This window comes from Myotis lucifugus, unplaced genomic scaffold (genome assembly GCF_000147115.1).
Source record: "Myotis lucifugus unplaced genomic scaffold, Myoluc2.0 scaffold_85, whole genome shotgun sequence".
Lineage (NCBI taxonomy): Eukaryota > Metazoa > Chordata > Mammalia > Chiroptera > Vespertilionidae > Myotis > Myotis lucifugus.
The window spans coordinates 20,609-46,544 of NW_005871133.1; the positions used below are offsets into that span (position 1 = coordinate 20,609).

Below are 25,936 nucleotides of genomic sequence, written 5' to 3' on the forward strand. Positions count from 1 at the left end.
TCTGCTAATGATGCTTAATACTCTGCACAACCAAAAGAAATCGTATTCTAAGGTATTTTGTGCACTGGGTTTTTTGTAAAGATTCAGTTTGAAGACTAGAAGCTGAACATCTGAAAGCCACGGCTCCTGCCTCCCTGCCCTGAGCGGCTGCTCTCTCAGGAGGGGAAGTCCGCTGTGGAAGCTGGAGAGGAACTGACCCCGGGGCCCCAGGAACTGGCCAAGGGGAGACGGGAAGGCAGGTCCTGGAACCTGCGGGGGACGGTAAGGGACAGAGGCACCTGCACGCCCAGGAGGTGGAGCTCCCGCTCGAAGGCCGTGTGCACCCGGTGGAAGGACTCGGCGGTGCTGGCGTCCAGCCCCACGTCCTCGGGCAGCTCGCGGTGCTTCTCGTCGATGAGGCCCAGGATCTCGGTGCCCGTGTAGAAGTAGCGGTGCAGGTCGTAGGAGGCGGCCAGCAGCTGCATGCGCGTGTCGATGAGCTCCAGCAGGTCTGCCCACATCTCGTTCAGCCCGTCCTTCCACTCGGCGATGGTGGCCGCCTCTCCGTGGCCCGCGTCGATGAGCCGCTCGATAATGGCATTCACGTTGTCCACCCGCTCCTGTCCGATGGCCCCAGTCTCCCGGGCAAAGTCCCGGAATTTGTCCCGGAGCAGCTGGGCAGGGGTAGAGAGAAATGTGGTTATTGCCCAGCCGGTGTGGCTCAGTGGTCGAGTATCAACCTCTGAACCAGGAGGTCAGGGTTCAATTCCTGGTCAGGGCACGTGCCCAGGTTGCATGCTCAATCCCCAGTAGAGAGTATGCAGGAAGCAGCTGATCAATGATTCTCTCTCATCAGTGATGTTTCTCTCTCCCCTTCTCCCTTCCTCTTTGAAATCAATAAAAATATATTTAAAAAATATATTTTTAGAAAAGAAATGTGGTTGTCAGGGCTCAGGGATGGGCAGTGTCCTCACACTGGCGGCAGACTTTCCCAGGTGGGGACTTGGGCCACCTGGCGCGGCTCTCACACCTTCCCCCGAGCGCCCAGAGCCCAATGCTGGGCCTGCACCCTGGGCAGCACTTTGCAACGGGTGGGTGTGCGTGTGTGTCTGGAACGAGGGCTCCTGAATTAGAGGAAGACGAAGAAAGCGGTCCCGTGAGCACTCACAGTCACGTGGTCAAAGTCTTGCCCCATTTCTGGGGACGAGGCCACCAGCTCCTTCTCGGCGATCCACTGCTCCAAGTCGTCGGCCTCCCTCTTCAGCTGGAACAGGTGGTACATGTTCTCCAGCTTCCGCTTGCGCTCCTCGGCCATGTCCTTCAGCCCCGCATACTGCTTGTCCACTTGCCCCTGAAGCCTGATGATCTGCTCCCTGGAATTCAAAACAGAAAGCGCTCAGAGACGGCGACAGAAAACCCAGAGCAGCCAGCTTGGGGGGCACGACCTACTCCCCCAGCCCGGGGACAGGGACAGGCGGGGAAACGGGGCTGAGGAGCAATGGCAGCGACTTCCGGGAGGAGCTGGGGAGGGAAGGAACCATCCCTCAGCCGTGATGCTCCCGGGGATGACAGAACGGTGTCCCCCTCGAGGGGGATGCTTCCCCCACTGCCCTACGCTCAGGGAAGTCCAGAGAGACCAGTGCAAATGGGGCCGTTGCCATTATTCCTCCAGGGAGGCTGGTGGGTGAGGCCGCCTGAGCGGCTGCAGTCGCCGCAGGAGAGCGGCGTGCAGTACCAGCGGCCCCATCCTCGGGCTCCCTGGGAGATGCTGAGGGGGCTGCTGAGGACCCACAGCTGTGGATGCCCTAAGGCAGCTGAGGACAGGGCCATGACGGGGGCGGCTTGTGTGAGGCCCTATGGGCTCCCATTTACGTAGAACCCCGAGGTGGGGACAGGTCTTCTACCTTCACCCCGCTATGACAGTCTTGCTGAGAGACTGTGACATCCTGAAGTGCCTTGTGGACCATAAAGACAAGAGCAAGGCCTGTCTCCAGCGCCTCCTGGCAGTCTAACTCGTCAAAAGGCTGGCGCTCTCAGTTCCCCCAGCGGGTGGCTTTGCTGTCCTGTTTTCTTTTCTTTTTTTTTTTTTTTTTAATATATTTTATTGATTTTTTTACAGAGAGGAAAGGAGAGAGACAGAGAGTCAGAAACATCGATGAGAGAGAAACATCCATCAGCTGCCTCCTGCACACCTCCCACTGGGGATGTGCCCGCAACCAAGGCACATGCCCTTGACCGGAATCGAACCCGGGACCCTTCAGTCCGCAGGCCGACGCTCTATCCACCGAGCCAAACCGGTCAGGGCTGCTGTCCTGTTTTCTGATCTCTTTGCAAACCAGACCTCAGTCAGCCCAGTTTGAAGTTACCACACAAAACCAAGGCATGGAATGGAACCGGGCCAATCGGCGGTCCAGAAAGCAGTTTTCTCAAACCCGCATTTTTCAGGAAAACGGTTCCCGTTTTCCCACTGGATCTGAAGGGATCCTGGTGGGTGGGAGCCCGGGCCTGACACCCCAGTTGCTGCACGCACCCCTCGGGGTGGCCCGCAGCGAGCAGGCCCTGGGCCCGGCCGGCCAGCTGCTTGATGTTCCGCCCGTACTCCTCCACTGCGCGCTGCTGCCGCAAGTGCCGCTTCAGCATCACGATGGCGCCCTCTTCGTCCTAGGAGGCGGGACAGCATGAGCACAGGGAGCGGGTGGCCCGGGTCACAGCCCAGCTCCTGCAGGTGCCCCAGGTGGGGGAGAGCCAGGCTCACGGACACCCACGGGGAACTGCGCCCTCCTTTCCTGCTACTCATGTTCCAGCAATGCCCACCCCCCACCTGCCTCCCGGCTCCCCCAGTCTGATCGCTACCCTTCCAGGCCCAGCTCCACCTTTCTGTTCCGTGAGAACTTCCTCTATCCCTCCAGCGTTTAGAGCCCCCCCACCTCACCTCTCACCCCTCCCACAGCTGTTCACCAGCACAGAACCCATGGTACCCAAAAGGAAGGACCCTTGGGTTGGAGCAAATCTAAGTTGGCAGACGGGGTGCCCGGCTGCCGTATGTGCTCTGTAGAGGCCAGGCATCCTGTATGAGGGCTCCTCATACAGCCTTCCCCTGCCTTCACGCCTCACATACTTGATTTACAAGTTCCCCACTGACTGCCCTCCCCCCTCCCCTTTGCTCTTCCTCTCGGCCTTACACCCAGCCAGGCACCCCTAGCCTGAGCCCACCTTCGGGGTCTCGTCTGAGATGACATAGAGCTCCTGCTCGCTGATCCAGGCCTCAGCCTCGCCCGCGTCCAGGTAGTACTGCTGGGCCTCGCTGGCATCCCGCAGGCGCTGCAGCCGCCCGGCCGCCGCCTCCCGCAGCGTGTCCCACGAGCTCTGCAGGTGGCCCAGGCGCTCCTCAATGTCCCCGCAGTCGATCTCGGCCTCCTCCACCAGCCGCTGGCCTCGCTGCAGCACATCCTCCACCCGGGGCGCGTGGCCCAGGATCTCGTTCTGCAGCGTCTGTGGTCAGAGGGGAAGGGCTCAGCGCAGGGGACCCCCCACCGTGCAGGTGAGGGCCAGCCTGCAGCAGGCTGCCCAGGTGACACTGGCACCTCTCACCTCCTCCCGCTCGGGGAAGCCAGAGCAGAATGGGTGGTGCCATAAAGCTGCCCGTGCCCACAAGCCAGGCTCAGTGCGAGGCACTTCACATCATTCTCCTTTCACCCTCAGTCTTCGGAGATAAGCACACAGAAACTGGCACAGAGCAGAGGAGTGACTTGTGCGCAGCAAAATGGCAGAGCTGGGATTTGAACATGGCTCTCCCTGACCCCACGAGTGCTCTTGACCGCCCCCTCTTCTCCCTCTGTTTTAGCAGAGCTTGGTTTCTTAGTTGTACGGGACAGAGGAAAGAAACACCATTTTTAAATGGCCTTTTGATATCTTATTCTAAGAGCTTTCACGCCTATAAAACTACAGTTGACAGGTGCTCCTTGTAAGAGTTCAGGGTTTTCTTTTGTTTTTTCCCATTTCTATTTCTCAAATCTCTTGTGAGCTCTGTATTAATTTCATGTCTGAATCTTTCATCACCAGAATGGCATTCTCCTCCCACTCTGGGCATTGGGTCACCTTTTTCTTCAGGGGGCCATGACCCAGGTGCCACTCACGTTCTGGTCCTAGAGGCCTGAGCCTGGGTGCCTCTCAGCCCCTTCCGCCTCATCTCCTCGCTTACTACAACTGCCCGTGGCCTTTAAAACCATTTGGAGGGCGGGGGCAAAAGTAGGACGTGCGGGCAGTACAGTGACTGACAGCATGTCAACTACATAGAACCAGCAACATCCACACGTCACCTAACTCTCTGAAATGCATTTTTTACATTCTCCCGTGGTCTGTGCAATTGTATTCAAACTACCCATGGGGTAAGCTCCGTTTGCCTCTACTTGCCCCGAGATCCTATGACCTCGGCAAGGGACCCCAGAAGGTCTCTCAGCGACTCTCTCTCTCTCTCTCTCTCTCTCTATTGCTTTCTAGGCTCCTGTGCAGTGTGCTGACTTGTGATGTTTTCTTCCCGACTTCATTCATTGAAAACATATTTATTAAGTTATTTCCTATGTACCAGACCCTGTTTTAGAGACAATGTGGACACAAAATCCCTGTCCTCATTAAGCTTACACCCTGTAGAGGAATAGATGGTAAGCAGGTAAATAAATGAGTAAATGCAGATAATGGTGCTATGAGGGAAATACATGAGGTGTGGTGGTTGGTACTGGAGCTGGGGGAGTCTGGCAGGGCCTTTCTGAGGTGACAGCTGAGTGAGACACGAGTGGTGAGTGGGAGGCCACCACACAGACACCCGGGGGATGAATGCTGCTGGCAGGAGGGAGGAGCGCGTGCGAAGCCCCGGGGGTGGAGGCGGGCCGGGGCTGTCCGAAGGCCAGAGAGAGGCCGGGAAAGCTAGAACACCGTGAAGGAGGGAGGAAGTGATGAGAGATGAGAGGCAGGTAGGAGCCAGATCAGACAGAACGGTGGTTGTTGATCCTGGTTGCACATTGAATAATCTGGGAAAACAGACACAGCCAGGGCCCCAACCCCAGAGAGCCTAATTCATTGCTCTGAGGTGGGACCTTTGCCTTCGCAGGTTTAAAAATTCTCCAGGCGACTCCAATGTGCAGCCAGAGTTGGAAGCCATTCATGTGGCACCTTGTGGGATTTGTTCCGTTGTAGCGGATAGCCACGGGAGCAGTGGTTCTCAAAGTGGGGTCCCAGAGCAGCAGCAGAACCCAGGATCTTGACAGAGATGGAAATTACCAGGTTCTACCCCCAGTGCGATTGAGTAGAGCTGGCCTGGAGCCTGGTCAGCTGTGTGCAAACCAACCCTCCGGGCGAGTCTGGTGCACACTGAGGTTTGAGAACCGCTGCAATAGAGGGGACGATGACATGGGGTTGGAGCCTTCGCCAGGCTTAGCCTAAAACAGTCTGCACTGGGCGGCCACGCTCGCCCTCTGGCTCGGAGAACTCTATTTATACTTGCCCTTTTCCTAAAATAGTAACCTTCAGCCAGGCGAGATGACCATCTTCTGGCAACAACACTTACTGGACAGGGTCAAAAGTCTTCAGTGTGAGGAGGACTAACACCAGCTCATTTGACAGTTGAGGAAACTGAGGCCCCAAGGATCCTGTCCTCTACCAGCCTCCTTCCTGTAAGAGGAGGTTGTGGTGCTGACCCCCACCCTGCCGCCTTCCAGCCCAGGTCCCTTCGTGCGGCCACGGGAGCCTTGGTGGTCAGAGCATGTCAACTAGAAGCAAAGGGCCTGAGGGAGCTGTTAAGGACCTCCTCTGAGAATCAGTCAGGCCCGGGCACAGCTGCTGGGCTCTGCGAGTCGATGCCGGCGGCTGTTACTCTGGGGAAAGAAGTACTGTCTGCCGTGAGCCTCCTTCCCAAGGAGCTGCAGTGCCGACTGGCCCTCTGGGACACCGAGTCCCCAGGCTCTCCTTGCTTAGGGCCTTGCTGCCCCCACTTCTCCACTCAAGAGCAGACCAGGCAAGAGGAAGGACTCTCTGTAGTCGGATGACTGGGCCAGAGGCACCCTCTCCTCCACCCAGAGCTGCGGAGACCAAAGGCAGGGGGAGGGCGGATGACAATCACGCCACCCTCGCCAGACAGAGGCACCAGAGCCAGGGCAGCTGGCCTTGGACGTACATGACGACTCTGACACAAGAGGAAGTGAGGCACCTCTCACTTCCAGGAGTCTGACTACAGTACGACAGAGCAGACGCCAATGCAGGTCTGCTCCATTTAGAGGGGTAAGTCCTCTTGTGTCCAGAGAAGTGGGGCCTTCTTACCCCGAGGACACCCAACAGGCCGAGCTCAGCCCTGGAAGAGGGAGAGCAACCAGGAGCTATGGGCCTCCTCTCAGGGAGGCCATGGGCTACAGAAGCTGTAAAGCACATTAACCCCCAGGCCAGAGCATCTGGGCCCTGCATTCACCGTGCCCTGATGGGTCTGAATGGCCCCAAATCTTGAAGCATCTAAATACTCCCCCACCCTGCCTGCCTGTGGTCCTCCCAGAATTCTCTCTGCCATCACCAAAGTTGTTCTTTTTAGGGGTCTGGGGACCCCACAGCTACTAACAAGAATAATAATCTGCTGTAGCTGGCCTTCTACAGGGCAGGATGGGGCGGGGCAGGGCAGGCCGGGTGGGACTGACAAGGTAAGGTGGTACTCACCTGGTTCTTCTTCATGAACAGCTGCACAGTTTGCAGATTAATGCCGTAGTCGGACGACTGGGCCAGAGGCAACCTCTCTTCCACCCAGAGCTGCGGAGACCAAAGGCAGAGGGACGGCTGATGACAATCCCGCCACCCTTTCGCGAGCACTCGCCGCGATCAGACAGGGCTCTGCTCATGTCTCCCCGGTTCTTCCCAACCCCGTATCAGGAACCGCTTTTGCCCCCATTTTACAGACGGGAACATTCTGACATTTTGAATTGAGGTTCCAAATAACTTTTTCCTGGTCACACGGGGGAAGGTAATGTAGCTGGGTCGGGAACCCAAGTCTGTTTGGCCCCCAAGTCCATGGGTGAGCTACATTCCAAAGCACTGGCTTTCCTTTTACATCTAATGCAATCACCACAGCAATCCTAAGAGAAGGCGGTGAGATGACCGGACGGCTGCCTCTGAGAACTGCCCTGGGCAGCAGCCAGCTGACCTGACGGCAGCGGCTGCCTCGGCGGCTGGGGCTTGGGATTGGGGGTTGCGGCCCACGCACCGTCTCGTCCTCTAAGTCACGGCTGATCTGCAGCTTGGCTCTGGATGATTCCAGCTGCTTCTTCCTCTTCCCCAGGGGCTCCAGGAGGTCCAGGAACCGCTTCTCGATGCTCATGTCAGCACCCCCCTCTTCCTCATCCAGTGAGGGCATCTGGGCAAACAGCTCTCCCAGCTCCTCCTTCCGCACATTCACTTGGTCCTCCACGCGCTGGGACACAAGGGGACAGTGTTGGCACCGGCCCTGGCACCTGGGCAGCCACTCCCTCTTCTCCATCACGCATATCCCACCCATCCTTAGGGGCCCAGTCTGAGCTCAGCCTCTCCCAGCAGGTCTCCCTGGACGCCCACTCTTCTTCCCCTCCCCGGACACCTGTACTTGACTTCTCAGGCCTGCTTTTACTAACCCGTTTTGGATCCTTGTCTTACCCACTGCAAAGGGGTAGCAGACGGGTGATGACCAGGAGGCATTTTGCATGATAAAGGCAAGCCCGGCTAAGAGGGACTGGCTTTCAGGTTTCGGATTTGCTCCCCAAGATCCCTTCTCTTCCAACACTCCCAGTCTACAACCCGCACACGTGCCTTCAGCTTAGCCAACATCCGGTTGACACTGGTCAGGTCCTTGCCTGGGTCGTCTGACCGCAGCTGGTCCTCCATGGCGCTGATCCACTTGTTGAGGTCGGCATGGGTCTTCGAGCGCAGGTCGGAGCTCCTGGCAGCGGAGAGCTGCTGGGCCTTCTCCTTCGTGGTGGCCTGAAGCTCATCCCAGAGTCGGTGCAAAGCCTCTAGCCTCTGGGACACCAGGGCTGCAAACTGGGGCTTCTCCTCCATCAGCTGCTTTCCTTCCTGTGTGGGAGGGAGGCGAGCTTACTATCCAGTCTTGGAGCAGCCCTGCTCCAGATGGTTACAAAGGTAAGGGGGGGAGGGGGGCGCCAGTGAAGCAAGGGATCTGGCTAGAACTTGGTGAGGCCCAAATGAAACACTGCACCCCCTGCGTTATTTGCAGTCGAAGGCGGGACAGGGCGAGCTGCGTTTTGGGCAAATGACTCAGGAGATTGCAGTAGGGAGAGCTGCAGACAAGGGTCAGCTGGTATGTACTAAAAATTTTTGTTTTAATTAAAGAAAAAAAAAGATTCAGGATCCATCCGGGTACAAGCAGCCTGTGAGTTCCACCCTCTCGTGACCGTCTCCCCTGAGGCTGTGCACTAACTAACCTTCGGTGGGACCTTTTAGTTATTGACTTTGTCTCACCAGGTTTTCACCTGCATAAATGTGTCTTTTCTGGGTGGGCACAGTATGATACGACTTGGGCCTAGGAATACAGACCACTCATAACAGTCAATATTTACTAAGTGTTTAATAATCGCCAAGGACTATTCTAAGTGCTTTAATGCTCACAACTCCCTCAGGCAGGGAGCTGTTATTACCCTCATTTTACAGAGGAAGAAACGGAGGTGCAAGGAGATTGAGTCAGACAGTCTGGCTTGGAACCTGCACCTTAACTACTGCGGACACGGCCTGGTGTGGCCCCTAGGCCTGCTTCCCCCTGGTCGCCACCGCAGGAAAGAGCAAAGGTGCCTGATTCCAAGATCTAACTCCAGCCACATTTTCCCCTTAGGCCCCTGGGAAAACTCATTACAGAGGGCCCCTTGCTTCCCCATCTACAAGGGGTGCGAATGACCACTCCCCATGGTTCTGCCCGTCCAAACGGTGAGGGTCAGAGGACTGCCCTGCTCATGTCACACAGTCCCCCGTGCTGGGCCCTGGTGAGGAGCACAGGAGACAAACAGATAACCGCTCTTTTGGCGCTGGATGCTGCAGCTCTGATGCCGGTGTCTTCAGTGTCCTGGACTGTCCCCAGATGCAGGTGACCCAGAGGAGGCACCCATCCTGACCAGCTTTAACAAGACTGGATGTATCTGAAGGTTAAGTACTATTCAGAGAAGTTTTTTCACTCCCAGGTCCTATGGTGTCCAGCAAGCTTCAGGACGGTGCCTACGCCTGGGTAAAGCCCGTTCCGTAAGCATGTCCGAGCACTCGCGTTACTTACCGCATCGATGCTCTCCAGCCACCCCTCGTGGGAGGCCAGCTCTGCCATGAACGCCTGGTGCTTCAGCCATTTGTTGTGAAGGTTTCGTGCTTCATCATAGGAGACATCCTGAGATGTCAGCAGCTTGTCATTGATCCAGAGAGTGAGCTGTGGGCCGAAAAAGAGGGTCCAATCATCCCCGAGTGTACCTCTTTAGCCAGGGGCTCAGGGCAGGGCCTGCTGCCCCCCTCTGGCTGCAGAAGAAGGCCGCGCAGTGAAGGGCGGACATAGCAGAGTACCACTCTCCATCTCTGGATCCCTAACTCCCAGCACAGACAACTTGACCCACATTGTCTCGGGGATAAAATATGGACTCTGGAGGGTCTTCTACCCCAGTGTGTGCAGGGTGACATCAGGGATATGTATGCTTCGCTCCATATATCCAGGACCTAGGACAGGGCCTGGCCTGTTGCAGGAGTATTTACTGGATGGATAAATCCACCCTTTAGCAGTACGGTGAGAATCATTAACAAACATAGAAGACATGTTATCAGAGGAAGAAGCCAAGTGCAGATTAACAATGAGGGAAGTCCGGCTGGTGTGGTTCAGTGGTTGAGTGTGGACCCATGAACCAAGAGGTCATGAGTTTGATTCTGGTCAGGGCTCATCCAAGAGGTCATGAGTTCGATTCTGGTCAGGGCTCATGCCCAGGTTGTGAGCTCAATCCCTTTCATCATTAATGTTTCTTTCTCTCTCTCTCTTTCCCTTCCTCCTTCTCTAAAAATAAATAAAAACATATAAAAAACACACACACACACACACACACACACACACACACACACACACTCCATCTTTACAGCCCTGGCCGGGTGGCTCAGTTGATTGAAGCATCATCCCATACACCAAAAGATTTCGATTCCTGGTCAGGGCACATACCTAGGTTGTGGGTTGGGGTGTGTGCAGGAGACAACGAACGATGTTCTTACATCGATGTTTCTCTCCCCCTTCCTCTCTCTCTGAAAATCTATTTAAAAAAACATATCCTTGGGTGAGGATTAAAAAACACACACATCTTTGCAGATACTTTGAGAAATAAAAGTATTGTGGAACCAAAGATTCCTGAGGATGACCTACACTGTCAAGTACCGAGTTCCCCCCGAGGAACCCCGGACTCTGAGTGAGAGAGGATCCCTGTGGGCCTCTGGGCTCTTTGCTCCCAGAAAGGGCTCTCCTGCAAAGCAGCCGGCCTCGCTGGGCCTCACCTCCTGGCAGTTCTGGAGGAAGTTCTGGAGCTCCAGGTTGTCTTTCAGAAGAACGGAGGCCTCCTGAGCCTTCTCGTTGTTCTTCCTGTGCCTGGATGGGAAGCCAGAAGCCGCAGTCACAACAGGGCTGAGTCTGGGGTCGCCATGCTACCCCGCCAGCCCCACCCGATTCAGCCCATCACCCTGGGGGCGGAGAGTACCTGTCCTCAATCGACTGCACCTTCTCCTTGATCTTGTCTGCGTAGAGGTTCCCCTCGGCCACCAGCTTGTTTCCAGAGTCCACGGGATTCAAGACCTTATCCTGGTTATTCTCCATAGACACCAGGAAATCCTCGAACTTCCGGATCCCAGCCTCTGCAGCTTCTAGGGAGTCTGGGGTTTCCAAGTGAGCCAGCGTGTATTCCTGTTGAAGCAAGTTTCCAGACGCGGCATGAAGACAACCAGAGGAGGCGGTGAGGGAACCTGCCAGGCCGGGGTGCCATGTGCAGCCATGCGGGTTATATAAAGCGTGAATGATGCCCCCCGGAGCTGTGCAAGGGAGAGGTTCCCCAGGCCTTGCTCCCCGCCCCTATCCTCACCCTGGGGTACCCACTGTGCCTAAAGCCATTTGGAAGGGTAACCGCCCAGGGGGAAATGCACTTCCCTAGCCACTGACCCAAGAATAGGCATAGTTTGGGACAAGGGCTGAAAGGGGCACATATGCAACAAAGAGGATTGTCTCCCTAATTAGTGGCTAAAGAGAGGCCCAAAAAAGCATAATTTGGTCGCTGAGCACCTGTAGCACATTTGGAGACTCACCAGTGCTGTTGCCCTGAGAGACCACCCCCTGCTCCTGAATACCTCTCCCTACCTGGTTGCTGAGGATGGCTTCAGCCTGCTTGGCATCTTTCTGGAACTCCTGGAAGCCAAGGCACTGGGCGAGGAAGTGGCCGCGGCTCTCCCACATCCGGCGCAGGGCGTCCCAGCCGGTCCCCAGGCCCTCCAGCCGCTGGCCCAGGAGCAGGTACTCCGGGTCCATCTGGCCCTGGAGCACCTTCTCCCCAGACGCCTTGACGCGCTCGAAGCTGTCCTGGTGCCCATCGATCTCGTCTTTGATGGCCGCGTGCTGCTGCAGGAGCTGCTCGGCCTCGGGGAGGGACTCAGGCGTGTCCTCCGAGGCCACGGCCTTCTGGGCCATGGACAGCCAGCCCTGAAAGTCGTCCAGATCCTGCAGGAAGGCCTGCAGCTGGCTGGCTTCACCCAGCGAGGCCTCCTGGCCCTGCAGGGCTTGCTGCAAGCCCTGCCACAGCTCTTCCACGTAGGCCTGCCGCCGGCCAATGTCCTCCTTCAGTTCAGGGTGTGACTCCATCAGCCACCGCGACTCGCGCTCCAGGGCACCCACACGGGTCTGGATGGCAGCCACGTCCCGCTCCAGCCCCGACAACTTCCGCTGGATGGCGATGACGCCCGTCAGGTCCCGGCCCAGGTCCTTGGTGGACTCCACTACCTTCGTCTTGTCCAGGATCCACTTGCTGGTCTCCTCACAGTCCACGCAGTAGTTGTGCACCCGGAGGGCCGAGCCCACTGCCTCCCGCCGGTCGGACACCATGGTCTGGAAGGCCTGCCACCTGCCGAGGGGGACACGGAGACACCCTCTTCGGTGACTCTTCCCACGGGACATCCCGTCCCAGATTTCCCACCAGAGTCTCTCCCCAGAGACCTTGCACACTGAGAAAGTCATCTACCCACCAAACTGCAGCGCATGAGGTGCATTTATCCAATTTTACCCAAGACAACACAACGCCAGTCAGGTCTGTCCATCGGCAGGAGGCAAACCAGTGACGTGATTCCAGCCGTAAGTGGAGGAACATGGCACTTAGCTGGGCTCTGCGTGCAGCTGGACTTCAGGCTAACATACATTTCCCAGAGCCACTGAAATACTGAAAATGACTAGGAAGCCCACGTTATCAACCTGAAGAGTGCTTCGGGGCGTAGGGCCCCAGCTGCCCTAGAGGAACCATGAAGAGGCCTGACCCTGTTCAAAGTGCCCAGGCCTGAAGGCCACCTTGGCTCTAAAAGCAAAAGGGTGAAGAAGAAGGAGGAGGAGGGAGGGGAGAAACTGGGATTATAATGAAAATGGATAACATCATCTTAATCTTCAAGTGCAGTGCTGGAGTGAAACTGGGATGTGTGCAAAGATCTGGCAGATGGCCTGGGGCCTGGGGTGGGTCTGCAGCCCCTAATAAGCCTTTTTTTTAAAAAAATATATTTTTCCTGATTTCAGAGAAGAAGGAAGAGGGAGAGAGAGATAGAAACATCAATGACAAGAGAGAATCATTGATCGGCTGCTTCCTGCATACCGGCTACTGGGGATCGAGCCCGCAATCCAGGCATGTGCCCTGAATGGGAATCGAACCTTGACCTCCTGGTTCACAGGTTGATGCTCAACTACTGAGCCACGCCGGCCGGGCCAGCCACTTCACTTTTGATCACAGGTTCCAGCTCAATCTCTGGCCCTGGTTGGGGGTGCATATGGGAGGCAACCAATCGAAGTGTCTCTCTCACGTTGATGTTTCTCTCTCTCTGTCTCTCCCCTTCCCTTCCACTTTCTCTAAAAATCAATGGAAAAATATCCCCAGGTGAAGATTAACAACAACAACAATAATAACAACAACAACAACAAAAAAGAAGAGCAAAGAGTCATCCTCTTCCTCTGCATAAACCTCAGATTACAGAGACATCTCCTGAGCTACAGTCTGCCTCTTCGGATGCTGAGGCAATCGGCCTGTTGTAGTGGCTCCTAAGTCCCCCCTCCCGTCTCCCCTGCCTCCCTTTGGGCCCCCAGGTATCCCCACTGTGCTGATCCTTTTCTTCCCTAACTGCACCTCCCCAATTGCCTCGGGCAGAACAAAGCTCAGAAACAAGTGCGGGAAAGGGACAGGGGCCATGGGAAGGCGGGGACGACGCGGCACTGTGTGTGCAGGGCCCGGGGTGACCAGCGGGACACGGGCCTGTGCTCTGCCTCGGAGATCCTCGAGGACTCCTGGGCCATTGCGCCTGCACGGAAAGCACCCCCTCTCCAAGGGCTCCTCAGGGCCCGTGTTTTGTTCTGAGCGTGAAGTGTGCTCAAGGCTTCCTGCTAATTCTCTTCCTTCAAGCCAGCCGCAAGATGAAGACACACTTCAGTACAGGCGGCAGCTTTCCTTTATGGGCAGTACGTCAGAGCTCTCAGAAAGCATTTTCCCTGCCTACAAAATGTCCGGGGGATGTGGCATGAGTACACATGGCCTGATTCTAGCCACGGCCACTCAGAACGTCCCCCCTCACACAGGATCACCACCCCAACCCTCAGGCACAGTATGTGCAGCCGCGTGAACACGTTTCTCTCCCTCCCTGGGCCGATCACCAAACAGCCCCTCCCTGCTGCTAACCCAGGGCGCAAGCCTGGCAATGCAGAGCAGGCGACCTGCCCTTTGGGCCACACCCCCAGGGGTGTGTCAGGTGCAGGGGGATGCCCCCAGCTCCACCCACACCTCACCTGGTGTTCAGGTGGTCCTGGTACTGCTTCACTTCCCCACTGCGTGGGTGACCACTCTCTACCAGGCTGTTGGCAGCGAGGTTCACGCCATCAATCTGCGTCATCAACGTCTTCATCTCCTGGTCCAGGATGTCAAACCTGATATGGACAGAGACAGCGAGGACTGGTGAGGCAGCAGCAGGCACTGCATTGCCGGTGGCCACCCAGTCTCCACTCTTGTAGCTCTTGCTTTCTCCTTCCACCTCCTAAATACATTTGAGCAGGTAAGGGGTGCAGCAGGGGAGAAAGGAGAAAGACATGCTGACACACCCTATTTGGGGGTTCATGGGTCCAGTTTCATGGGTTAGCATTTCTTGGGCCAACCTAGGAGAGAGCTGGTTCCTTGCTACACCGGCCACCAGCTCAGCAGAGAGGCACGGGGCAAAAACGAAGTGATGGGAGGTTAATCCCCCAGAGACCACCTCCCTCAACTGCCCCAGTCGCTGCTCTTGGACCCCAATTCCACTGCCTTGACACCTTGACCTGAAAGGTACTCACCAGCCAGATGCCCTGGCCCTGAGTAGGAGAAGGGACAGCTGCTGGGGGGAGGGGAGCCGTGTAGTATGAAAGCTGACCCTCCTGGGGCAAGAGCCCAGGTCCCTCCAGCCTCAGCGTGTTCCAGGGAGGCACCTCCCCACCTCCACTCCCTGGATTCTGTACTAGGATGCGCGGATGCACACGGGCAGGCCTCCATGCTGGCGTGCCAAGGAATCGGAACACCGGGAGTGGCAGTGGCCGTGCAGACCAGTGGTTTGCCAGCTGGTCTCTGTGGCTTCTCTGGGTTCTGTGGCCGAGGGACAGCCACAGAGAGCCAGAGCTGGTGGGCCCCAGCCTCTCTCCCCCTTAACCAGTCAGCTCTACTTTCCTCTGCGCTGCATGTCAGGGGTTCAGTACAGAATTCATTTGAACACAGGCTGCTAGAGCTAAACAGTACTTGAATAACTGGACTAGAATGAGCCCCTTTGTTTATTTTGAGGAAGGCCGCAGGGGTGAAGTACCCAAAGCCACAGAGACCGATCGGAACCCTGGCCTCACAGACAGACGTTGGCTGATTAGAGGCTGTCTCCCCCCGCCCCCTCTCCCCCTGGCGGAGGGGAAGGAGGCGGAAAGGCAGGAAGAGAGGCCCGGCCCTGACCTGTGCTGCACGACCTCCAGGTCCTCCAGCGTGTCTGGGATCTCCATCTGGGCCAGCCACTTCTCCTTCTCGCCCATCCACAGCTCACAGGCATCCGTCTCCCCAAACACCGTGTACAGGTCCAGGGCCTCCTGCAGCTTCTGCCGGCGCAGGTCCGCCTGAGCCACCACTTGCTGGTAGAGGTCCCGGAGGGCCTGCAGCCGATTGGTCACGTCCGGGGAATCCCGAAACTCTTGGGGGAAGCCCTGGGCCTGCCGCTCCAGATGCTCCATCACGGCCCGGCTCTCCTCCAGCTCCTCCAGGAAGTCCTTGTGCTTCTTCCCCAGGGCCCGCGTGGCCCCTTCATCCTGCCCCACGTCTTCTCCGGAGAGCAGCTTGTGAGCATCCTGCAGCCAGGCCTTCAGGTCGTCTGCGTCGCCCTGGAACTGGAAGAAGTTCTCAGCATCCTGCAGGTTCTTCTTGCGGAAGGCGGCCAGCTCCTTCAGCTGGTCCCACTGGGCGGACACCTCCTTGATGCGGGCCTCGATCTGCGGGTGCCCGAACTGCTTGCGCGCGACCATGCCCTCCGCCTCCTGGAAGATCTGGTCCAGGTGGGTGTCCAGCCCTCGGAGCTCGTCCTCGAAGGCCTTGTGCTTGCGCTGCAGGATGAGCACACTGGTGAGGTCCTTGCCATAGTCCAGGGAGGAGTAGATTTGCTCCTTTTCCTTGATCCAGCTCTCGGCCTCGTCCATCTCCCAGAAGAACTTCCAGAGCCGCTTGGACTGCTCCAGCTGGGCCTTCCGCCCGGCTGCCATGTTGCTCAGCTCCTCGAAGCACTGCTCCAGGTGGCTGACGCGGTCCTGGATCACCTGGGGATCACAAGGCTGGTACCCTGGGAGGCAAGGGAGGAGGACAGATGAGAGGGGTGAGGGCTTCATTCATGGGCGAGCTCCAGATCGGTTGCCAGGCTAGAACCCCACGATCTGGAACCTGCTGTAACTGAGCTTTGGGGTTGGATGCAAGGGGTCTCGGTTGCTCAGAGGGCAGGGCAGGTTCTTAATAATTAGTTCCCAGTAAACTTTCAGGGATAAGGGAAGTTAAAAGTTGGGTCAACTCTCAGTAGAAATGTACTAGGTGAAATTATTTTTTAAAGAGCTTAGACACAGAGAAAAGCATTTGAGATTTTGCTCCCCATCAGGTCAGTTTGGGCTTAAATACACTCTTACAAAAATTAAAAGAAAGAAAAAAAGCTTAGATACAAATTTCAAGATGATTCTTCAAGGACACAACAGGGTCTCCTATTTAAGACCCGAAGCTATACACCTAAATGGTCTCTGCTGTAACCTGAACCAGCAGAGAGGATGAAGGACGGATGAGGTCTCATTGGGGCTGACAAGCACCTTCTAATCACGGATTACCAAGGCGGTTGCCTGGTCTGGAGAGTTTTGCTATCCCTCAGGCTTCTTTCTTGCACCCTTAGCTAACGAAGGAGGCGGAATTCTAAAGCTAACGAGATTTATCCAAGCTGGGGCGCCAGAGAGCTGAGCCAGGGGGTGGGGCCCTGGCTTCGAGGGAGACATCCAGATTCTCACCTTTCCCCTCGGTGAACTGCAGGGTGGCCGTGTTGATGGCCTTCACTTTGTCTCCTTGGATGGCGATGTCAGCCTCCATCAGCTTGTGCTTCTGTAGCAAGTCCTCAACTTCCAACAAGTGCTTCCCGAACTCAGCGGATAAGAGGTGAGCCTGGCAGAGAGGACGGGCGGAGGGAATGAGCAGAGTGCAGAGATCTACACGCCAGGAGCAGAGACCCCTCCAGAGGGGCGGGGGTCCATGGGCTGGGGGAGTCTGTGCAGTTGGAAAACAGCTGCTGCTTGGCATGGAAGGGGCTCCAGGGCAGGGGTTCCTACTGGGGGTGCCCATCAGAGTCATTCCTGGACCGCCTTCCATGAACCCCTCACTAGATCTCCTGCATTTGCCCAGGTTTGAGGCCTGGGCATGTGTATTTTTATTTATTTTTTTAAAAATATATTTTTATTGTTTTCAGAGAGGAAGAGAGAGGGAGAGAGAGAGAAACATCAATGATGGGAGAGAATCATGCATCAGCTGCCTACTGCATGCTCCCTACTGGGGATCGAGCTCACAACCCGGGCACGTGCCCTTGACTGGAATCGAACCCGGGACCCTCAGTCCGCAGGCCGATGCTGTATCCACTGAGTGAAACCAGCGAGGGTGAGGCATGTGTATTTTAGAAAGTTCTATGGTCACTCTGAGGTGTATGTGGGTTATGGGCACTGTGGTGGAGGGAGGGGAGATTCAGACTTCCTGGTTGCCCCTATGCGGGCAGGTCTGGATGCTCCAGGCTCCTCATCAACCCCTGTCTCTCTAGACCCTGCAGGTTGGTGCCTGTGCTATTATGAACCCAAGATTTCTCGATCATGGGGACGGAGTGGACCTGGGCTGCTGACTTTCTGGAGCAGAGTGGGCCAAGCAGTGGACAGGCAGATGCAGCCAGACACTGTGTTGCAACCGTTTCTCCATTCTGATTCTGGGATGTGACTGGTTGCGAGGTGTCTAGGGAAGCATGTGCTAACTGCAGGGCGGGCACTGAGGCCCAAGGCGGGTGCTGGAGGTGGGGGATGGGCAGCGCCGGGCCCACCTTGATCTCGTCCATCCAGTCGATGCTGTGCAGCATGTCCTGGAAGAGCTTCTGCAGCGCCAGGGTCGTCTCGAGTCTCTGGCGCCGGGACGCCAGCAGCTCCTGCAGGTAGCTCCACAGGCGCAGGATGTTGTCCTTGCGGGCCGTGATGCGCTTCTGGTCGTGGTAGTTCTCCTTCTCCAGCTCCTGGGCCAGGTCTTCCAGAGCCCGCACCCGCTCCTCGTAGGCAGCCGTGTCAGTCTCGATGGCCTCGTGCTTCTTCTTGGCGGCCTCCACGGCTGCCAGGTCGTACCCGAAGTTATCCTGCCCCACAGAGAGAAACACAGGCCGCTCAGTCGGGCTCCTCCCCAAATGCAGAGAAAACCGCCGGTCCCTGCGGAACAAGTGCTGGGTGGGAAAGAGCAGTCCCAAGGCTGGGTTCTGCCATCTTTCCCAGCCACCTTATCAGAGCCAAGTCCCAGTGACTGACTGTCTCACAAGAATCTTTACAAGAAACTCGAGGTTTCACTCCCTGTGCCATACCTGTGGGTGTGCTGTGCGTAGCGTACATTACGAACAGCCCTTCTCGGACCCCGCACTCACCACCTGCCTTATTCTGGCAGGAAGGGGCTCCGACTCAGAACCATGCAGCTGTGAACAGCTGGTTTCGGGGTGCGCACACTCTCCAGTTCTCTCGGACACCTGCTTTCCCCTTTCTGGGTGGAATTTAATTTGTTCCCAAGCTCCGAGTGAGCAGGGACAGAGACAGTCACGGACAGTCGGCCTGGGATCATTTTTTAGCCAGTGAAATAGGACCCGGCCCTAGAAGCCAGAGCCCAAAGGGACGTCCGCCACACACAAGATGCGCTGTTTTTATCCCACCCCCAGAGGACCACTGCCTAACGTCCACTCGAGCCCTGGCTTTAGTTGATGACAGGTTCAGGGGCCATTTTTGGAGTTGTGAGGCTCTTTCCCTAAAAATGAGACTTTAAGTCCTGCAGACTCCTTCCTTCGAGGTGAATCTTGATCCACCCAGTCCTGGGGAGCAGGGCTGCCAGGCCTCGGAGAGGCTGATCCATGGCCACGGAGAGGTTTACCCAGGACCACGGAGGCGCCAGCTTGGGCTCCAGCCCCGCTGACTGCTGGGGGCTCTGGAAGTGTGTCCTCCGTTACCTGGGCCACCAGGCGCTGGTTTTCATTGAGCCACGTCTCTCTCATGGCGGCCTTTCGGTCAAAGCGCCGGGCCAGCTGCTCCAGCTTTTCCTGCCGGATGAGCTCGTTTCTCAGGGCCAGCTCCCGCCGGTACTCGGCTTCCTCCAGGCTCTCCCAGGCCTGCAGGAGGGACAGAGCAGGATTCTTGGGGCACAAGAGGAACACCTGGATTTGGGGGTTCCATCTCTTTTGCCCAACACTGAGTGGTTTCAGGAATATAGGCTTCCAGGGGACGTTCTCTGTACTGAACTCAGGAATGTCTGGGCCCACCGAAGATCAGGGAGCCCTGGGTATGAGCTCTCAGATCCCCCTTCCCCTAAACCTGCCTTGGACTTGACCCAGTATAATGTTATTTGTCTCTGTGGCTGCGTTGTAAATGGCTACTAGCAAATGGCTACCTCCGTTCTATTAGAATTTCCAGGGGGTATTAAGCATCTAAACCTTGGAAATATTAGAAGGTGTTTCCCTTCTGTTATAAGTAGTTAATATTCCATATTTAAAGAAATCCAATGTTCAACAGAGACGAGATGATAATAACTGACTCCAAAAATGGCTTCTGAGCATCTGATCAGGGGCTGAATTGATGGATGGACCATGGGTGGAGCTGACCTCTTAGAATTAGGTTCACAGCACCCAAAAGAGCCAGCATATGTAGTTATTAACACCATGGAAAGTGGCTTGGCTTAGCCCCAGTGACCCCTCCCTGCGCCCTCCCCGAGAACTCAGTCACTCACTAGTAACGCGTAATGGGAACCACTACTGTACCCGGTTGATGTCAGACACTAGCTTCCCGTCGTGGGGCGTGTACACTTTCTGATTGTTGGCTCTCATCCGGGACTGGATGGTAAAAAGTAAGACTTCCAGATTCCCCTTCTCCTGAAACCTGCCGAGAAAACAGAGGTAGAGAGACGCATGTGGAGATCCCACAGCCAAGTGTGAAGTTAGCATGGAACCCTGGTAAACTGGAGCTGGGCTAGCAAAGCATATTTCCTTAAAAAACAAAAAGTGAAAAGGATCTATAGGTGCACTTATCTGTTAAAACATCTATCATATTCACCAACTGAGATCTAACGGTTACAACCCAAACCGGAGAAAACACAAGAGCTACCACAGAGTTTGCTTAGCATTTGCTCCCCCGGGGGAATGGCTACCTGGAGTAGCCTGGGAGTTCCTATAGCTATGGAGTTTCACCAATCGATACAAAGAAACTCTCCCCTATTCATAAATGAGGAAGGCTTCTGACTAGCTCTTTAGTCAGTTTTTATTGAGTCAGTAGGTCCTCAGAGGCAGCGGCATCCACATAAGAACATATTGCATTGAAAGCAGCATTCACCTGAGTCCTACTGAGCTGGCTCTCCTGACAAGTCCCAGAGGCCAGCTGCTCCCGAGCGAGGAGGACAGGCTGGGTTCTGGGAGGATTTTACGTGTCGGAGATGAGACCTGGCAGCAGGATGAGGTCTGGAACTAAGGTCCAGGCTCCAGGTAACTGGGTACTTTCCTATTTCTGCATGTATGCAAGCACCTACCCACTTCTACATCCTCCACCTGGCAGTGGAGGATCAGCTGTACGCAGGGTCCCCAGGCTGAGGCCAGCCTCATAGGTCTGACTGCTCACAGGCACTTCTGGAGGGCTGTGGCCCTGAGCGCCGTCTACACAGCCCAGAGATGTCACCCCTGTGTGCAGAGCCTGGTAGACCCACAGGGGATGTTATCTGTATTGAGTTCAGGACTTTCAGAGTGGCTTAGTGTCAAACCAGAAATCAGATACTTGTTTATAGTACATTCTAGACTCTGTGTCTCACCTTTCCCTGTTTGAGAGTCATGAATGAAGAGCGTGGAAGATGAGAGGAGGAGGAACCAGCAGAGGGTACCCCTGAGGAGCTAGAATCTGTTTCCAGAGAACTGGCAAGCTAACAGAAGGGGAGCAGGAATGCCCTGTGTCTGTGCGTGCCTGCTTTCATGTATGTGCACATATGCACATGAGCCTGTATTGTTGTGTGTATCTGTGTATACGTGCACCCACCCAGGCCCTGAACATGCTGGGGAGAAACGGAAGTCCCGAGAGGTGGGCTCAGAGCTCTGCTGATGGGCAGTGACAGAGGGGAGAGAACAAGAAGAATGTACTTGGTGATCAACAAGGCCCCACACAGAGGCTCTGAGGCTCGGAATGCAGAGGTCATCACCTCAAAATAAACACGAAGCTCAGTGCACAGACGAGAAAGGCACTCTCCAGCGCAGGCTCTTTGAAGAGACCGGGAAGCCTGAGATTTCACTGCTGCTCCCCGTGGGGCTCTGGGAAACTACTTTCTTTGGCTACGAGTCAGGGGTCACTCCTCAATGCCCATTTCCTCCAGGCTGATGGCTTGGGAGCAGGGAGGCCAGGAGGGGATGAAGGAGGCGACAGAGATGCAGCTCTCTAGAATACGCCTCCCATGTACACATCTCAAGGCCCAGAGCCTGGCTCTGCCTTTAGGCAGCTGGTTCTCAGCCCCTGATGCCCACCCTCCCTCCCAAGTGCCAGGGCCTTACTTGGGCGGCTTCTCCACGGTGCGGTAGGTGCTGAAGGCCTGTAGCTGCTGCTGGACGCCGGTCAGGGAGTTGGCAAATTTGCGGCTGTTCAGGACTGTGATGGTCTGCTCGATCCAGGTGAGCAGGTCCGAGGCCAGTCCGCTGTACTTTTCAATCATCTTCTCTGTCTCAATGGCATGGTCGATCACCTAGGGAATCGCCTTATTACTCCTCCTCATCAGAAGAGCAATGGTGCTTCAGTGAGGACCACAGGCGAGGTGGTCCTCCTCCTCTCCGCCCTGGAGCATCCCATGTTGGGCTATTCTCCGGGCCCAGGGCTGTGGCTGAGGCAGAGGAATGGCCTGGAAGTGCACCGGCAACCTCAGCAGGCAGCTGGCCCTGCTGGGGTTCAGGAGTTCCCACCTCTTCCCCTAACCCAGTGATGGCGAACCTATGACACGCGTGTCAGAAGTGACACGCGAACTCATTTTTTTGGTTGATTTTTCTTTGTTAAATGGCATTTAAATATATAAAATAAATATCAAAAATATAAGTCTTTGTTTTACTATGGTTGCAAATATCAAAAAAATTTCTTTGTGACACGGCACCAGAGTTAAGTTAGGGTTTTTCAAAATGCTGACATGCCGAGCTCAAAAGGTTCACCATCACTGCCCTAACCCTATAAAAGAGTGGTCAGCTCCCTGTGCTAGGACACCAGCCACTAGAGGGGCCAAAATCTTGTTCGTTTTCAATGCATATTAGGACTGGAGGGCTTCCAGGCACTGTCTTTGCTAAACACCAGGCACACACAGATGAATGAGGAATGGTGTCCACCCTCAAGCAGCTGAGGACCCAGCCGGGGAGAGGAATCTGGCATGAGGGTCTGCACCGTGGGGTGGCTTCCTGGCATACCATGGGGCCTAAGAGGCCTGAACCTACGAGAAACCAACAAATAAAAGCCCGTTTTGTTCCTGTGGGAATATTCACGAGACGTGGGTCTGCAGGTGGAAGATGGGCTCAGAGTTGCAGGCTAGGACACCTTTCAGGACAGACTGCCAACCTGCGTTGGAATTCAGCATGGGAGCCATTACTTTGGCTTCAGAGGAAGTTGGTGGGGGTGACCTGCCCCCCACTCCCCTCCCCTACTGCAGCTGGAGCCCAGGAACAAAGCTCTTGGGGTGGGAAGGCAGCATCCCAGTCAAGGCCTGGATGGCAAATGCGGTGACACTGGTCACGAGACACTCGGTACCTTGCCGATGCGCTTGCCCTCCACCGCCAGCACCTTCATCTTGGAGAAGTAGTGGTAAAATGCCACCACGTAGGTGATAATGGATTTCTCATCAGGGTTTTCTGTGAAGACATCTGCAAGGGGAAAGGGTGCTCTCAGGGCTGACCCGGAAGCCGGAAAGGTCAGGCCGAGAGCGTTTATCTCCGTGTTTCTCCAGCATGAAGTTCAACTACAGGCACCGAGTGGCAAGCGGCAGGAAGAGGAATGGTCCGGAGATTTTAGTGAGAGGATGGACCATAAGTTATGAAAGAAAGAAGGACCCAAAGGCCAGATGAGGTGCCAGGAACCAACTGGAGCTGAAGGGCAGGCCCCCAACAGAGTCCTGGCCTGGCTGCCCTCCCCTCGCTGTGCCCATGGCTTGCCCAGCACCTGGCCTAGACCCCTCCAGGTGCCCTGTCAGCCTGGCACTCCCTCCGGCATAAGAAGCACCGTCTCCCACCCGCACAGTTACGACTGGAGTGGGAGCTGCTCACCTTCAGGGTCGAGGAGCGGTATGATGCCCAGCTGACGTTCGGCCACATCAAACGCGTGCTCCAGGTTGTGTCGGGCGTTGGAGTCTTTCAGTTTATCAAAGTCGATCAGGTCAGGCCTGAGGACAAAGCCAGACCGTCAGAGGGAGTGGTGGCCACGCATCCCCACCAACAGGGCAGCCCTGGCAGGGTGCAAAGATGCTGGCAGGTGGAGGGAGGTGATGCTGGGAGGTGATGCAAAGACCCTGGCAGATGGAGGGAGGGGGACGGGCAGGAAAAGTGGGGGGAGGATTTGGGAGTGAGGCAGGGGGCAGCTGTGAGCACCGGCACATGGGAAGGCAGCAGAGGGAAGTTAAGGGAGGCAGGGCTGCGGAGGGTGAGAGGAGGACCAGCAGAGGGGACGTTCCCGTGAAGCTTGAACAGCAACCGACATGCTGAGTGCAATGTGTCCCAGCACCTGCAGGGGAACTGCCCCTCCCCTCAGCCCCTCTGCCCTCTTACCGGTGCTTGTGTATCAGGGCATTGAAGGCCAGGCCATCCTTCCAGCTGGAGGTGAAGTTGGTGACATTGACGTGGGGGTAGCTGCATCCAAAAGAAACATTAAGATTCTTTTCGGGTCCCAGACAAATGTATGGACTTAGGGGCCAATACACAGGAGAGGAATGGACCTGTCTCTCCTCAAGCCGCTTCAACATGAGGGCAGCCGTGAAGCCTCACAGAGGCTCCCCCATAACGTGGGCCCCAAAGACTCATACACCCAACAGACCCCCCAGTCTGGCCCACACAGCTGTGGAAAGGAACCCTGTGTTCCCGGCCCCACAGAATCAGGTCAGGATAGCCTGTGCATCCACTACTCCGAAGCTGCTGTAGTTCTGGGGGATGGTGTCATGTCCCTTGGGGACGGCAGTGCTCAGGGGAGTGGGTGGGTGGGGAATGTGGCGGCAGCTGGCTCCCAGGGCCTACCCTGCCGTCTTCATCTGACACCATAACAGCAACGCATCCTTGGCCGAGCGCGTCTCACGACCTTCCGGACCTTCCGGAACAACAATGTCCTGAATCTGGGGAGGAAGGGACCAGAGGGAGAGGATAGATTTGCAACTGGCTCATGCCTCCCTGCTCTCCATGGGGGGCTCCTTCCCCCTTTCCTCCTCCCTAGCCATCCGTCTGGCAGCAACACCAGAGCCTGAGGCCTGGGTCCCAGTGGCCTGTCTCCCTGCCTCAGTCAGCGTCAACAACACACAGGGGCAGTGACGAGATGGCTCTAACTTGATAACTCTGATGGGATGCTGAGAATAAACACGACACTGGCTTCCTCCCCAGGAGGAACATGCCCTGCAAGGCCGGGAGCAGCACTAACGCTGAAGTTATTGGATTTGGATCAGGAGTTTCTCTTGTCTTTTCATTCTGCCCAGTCCTGTCGTTGTTACTGTTTAATCGCACCGCATGGTGAGATGGGACACCGGAGAGCACTTGGCTGGGCTCTTCAGTCCAAGAGCTGTGTGCTGTACCCTCCTCTTCCCTCCCTTCCCTCCTCTGACGAGGCTCTTTCTGTCCCCAAACCAGCAGGTGGATGGTCCTGCTTCCTTCCCTCGAGCTTTCTACATTTCCTTATAAATAACAAACCTTGAAGTTCAGGGTGGAAAGAGAGAAGTTTCTGATTGAAACACATAAAAGCAGATCTTCTGCACTGTTTTTGCAGTTTCTGAATCAAACTATGTCAAAACCCATAAAGTTACACATATAGGGGGAAGGGGACAAAAAGCAGATCTTCTAGACCATCAGTTCTCAACCTGTGGGTTGCGACCCCTTTGGGGGTTGAACGACCCTTTCACAGGGGTCGCCTAAGACCATCGGAAAACACATATATAATTACATATTGTTTTTGTGATTAATCACTATGCTTTAATTATGTTCAATTTGTAACAATGAAATTGGGGGTCACCACAACATGAGGAACTATATTAAAGCGTCGCGGCATTAGGAAGGTTGAGAACCACTGTAGACAGACCTCAGCCCAGCCACTAATTCTCCCTCCTCCCTTACAGGGCCAGGCTGCTGACTGACAGCCTGCCCGGAGCTTCAACAGTTTGACGATGCAGAGAAGGGACACTCCTTCCCACAGGACAGGTTTCTAGCCTCCCCAGAGTGTACACACACACACACACACACACACACACACACACACACACTCCCTCTTTCTTCACCATTTTATAAGATTCCCAGACCTGCCTGGCTCGGAGAGGCTCCCTCCACGCCCTCTGCCCTCTGCCCTCTGGGAACCCACCTGGAAGCGAAGGATGATGGTCCAGATGAGGCCCAGGACCAGGCGGTGGTTGCCGTCCACGATGTCGTGGGAGCCCATGTTCTCCAGGTGCACACGCTGCTCCTTGAGGAACTGCAGGGCCTTGTCCACGTTCTCCAGGCAGTGGATGCGCATCTTCCCCTTCGTGGGCTTTGGCTGGGGGACAGCAGTGGGCCCGTGGGCATGGAGGGACCTCACAGTGACCGCAGAGGTGGCCGCAGCCTGGACCAGCTCCTATCTTCAGCAGCCGCCCTCCGCCCTCCTGGCTCAACTCCAACTCCCACACTCACGCCTGGACACTTTCCAACCCCAATCTTTCGGCGAAGTTCAGAGGTTCCCCCCCTCAAG

The 25,936-nt window shown here is 56.0% G+C and overlaps 1 protein-coding gene across 1 annotated transcript in view; it reads right to left on the reverse strand.

Annotated features, from left to right (window-relative positions):
- SPTB (spectrin beta, erythrocytic) overlaps positions 1–25,936 on the reverse strand; it is a 62,131-nt gene that overhangs the window by 18,653 nt on the left and 17,542 nt on the right. Inside the window, exons 3-25 of the mRNA XM_023755813.1 lie at positions 25,571–25,744; positions 24,250–24,344; positions 23,788–23,868; positions 23,290–23,405; positions 22,778–22,890; positions 21,550–21,737; positions 19,786–19,903; positions 18,982–19,140; positions 17,830–18,132; positions 16,766–16,916; positions 15,195–16,065; positions 14,021–14,158; positions 11,354–12,110; positions 10,704–10,906; positions 10,504–10,594; positions 9,263–9,409; positions 7,795–8,058; positions 7,217–7,423; positions 6,676–6,765; positions 3,193–3,471; positions 2,510–2,640; positions 1,148–1,352; positions 279–653 (exon numbers count right to left, since the gene is read on the reverse strand). Coding sequence (XP_023611581.1) covers positions 279–653; positions 1,148–1,352; positions 2,510–2,640; positions 3,193–3,471; positions 6,676–6,765; positions 7,217–7,423; positions 7,795–8,058; positions 9,263–9,409; positions 10,504–10,594; positions 10,704–10,906; positions 11,354–12,110; positions 14,021–14,158; positions 15,195–16,065; positions 16,766–16,916; positions 17,830–18,132; positions 18,982–19,140; positions 19,786–19,903; positions 21,550–21,737; positions 22,778–22,890; positions 23,290–23,405; positions 23,788–23,868; positions 24,250–24,344; positions 25,571–25,744 — 5,256 coding nt within the window. The remainder of the gene's footprint in view (positions 1–278; positions 654–1,147; positions 1,353–2,509; positions 2,641–3,192; positions 3,472–6,675; positions 6,766–7,216; positions 7,424–7,794; positions 8,059–9,262; positions 9,410–10,503; positions 10,595–10,703; positions 10,907–11,353; positions 12,111–14,020; positions 14,159–15,194; positions 16,066–16,765; positions 16,917–17,829; positions 18,133–18,981; positions 19,141–19,785; positions 19,904–21,549; positions 21,738–22,777; positions 22,891–23,289; positions 23,406–23,787; positions 23,869–24,249; positions 24,345–25,570; positions 25,745–25,936) is intronic.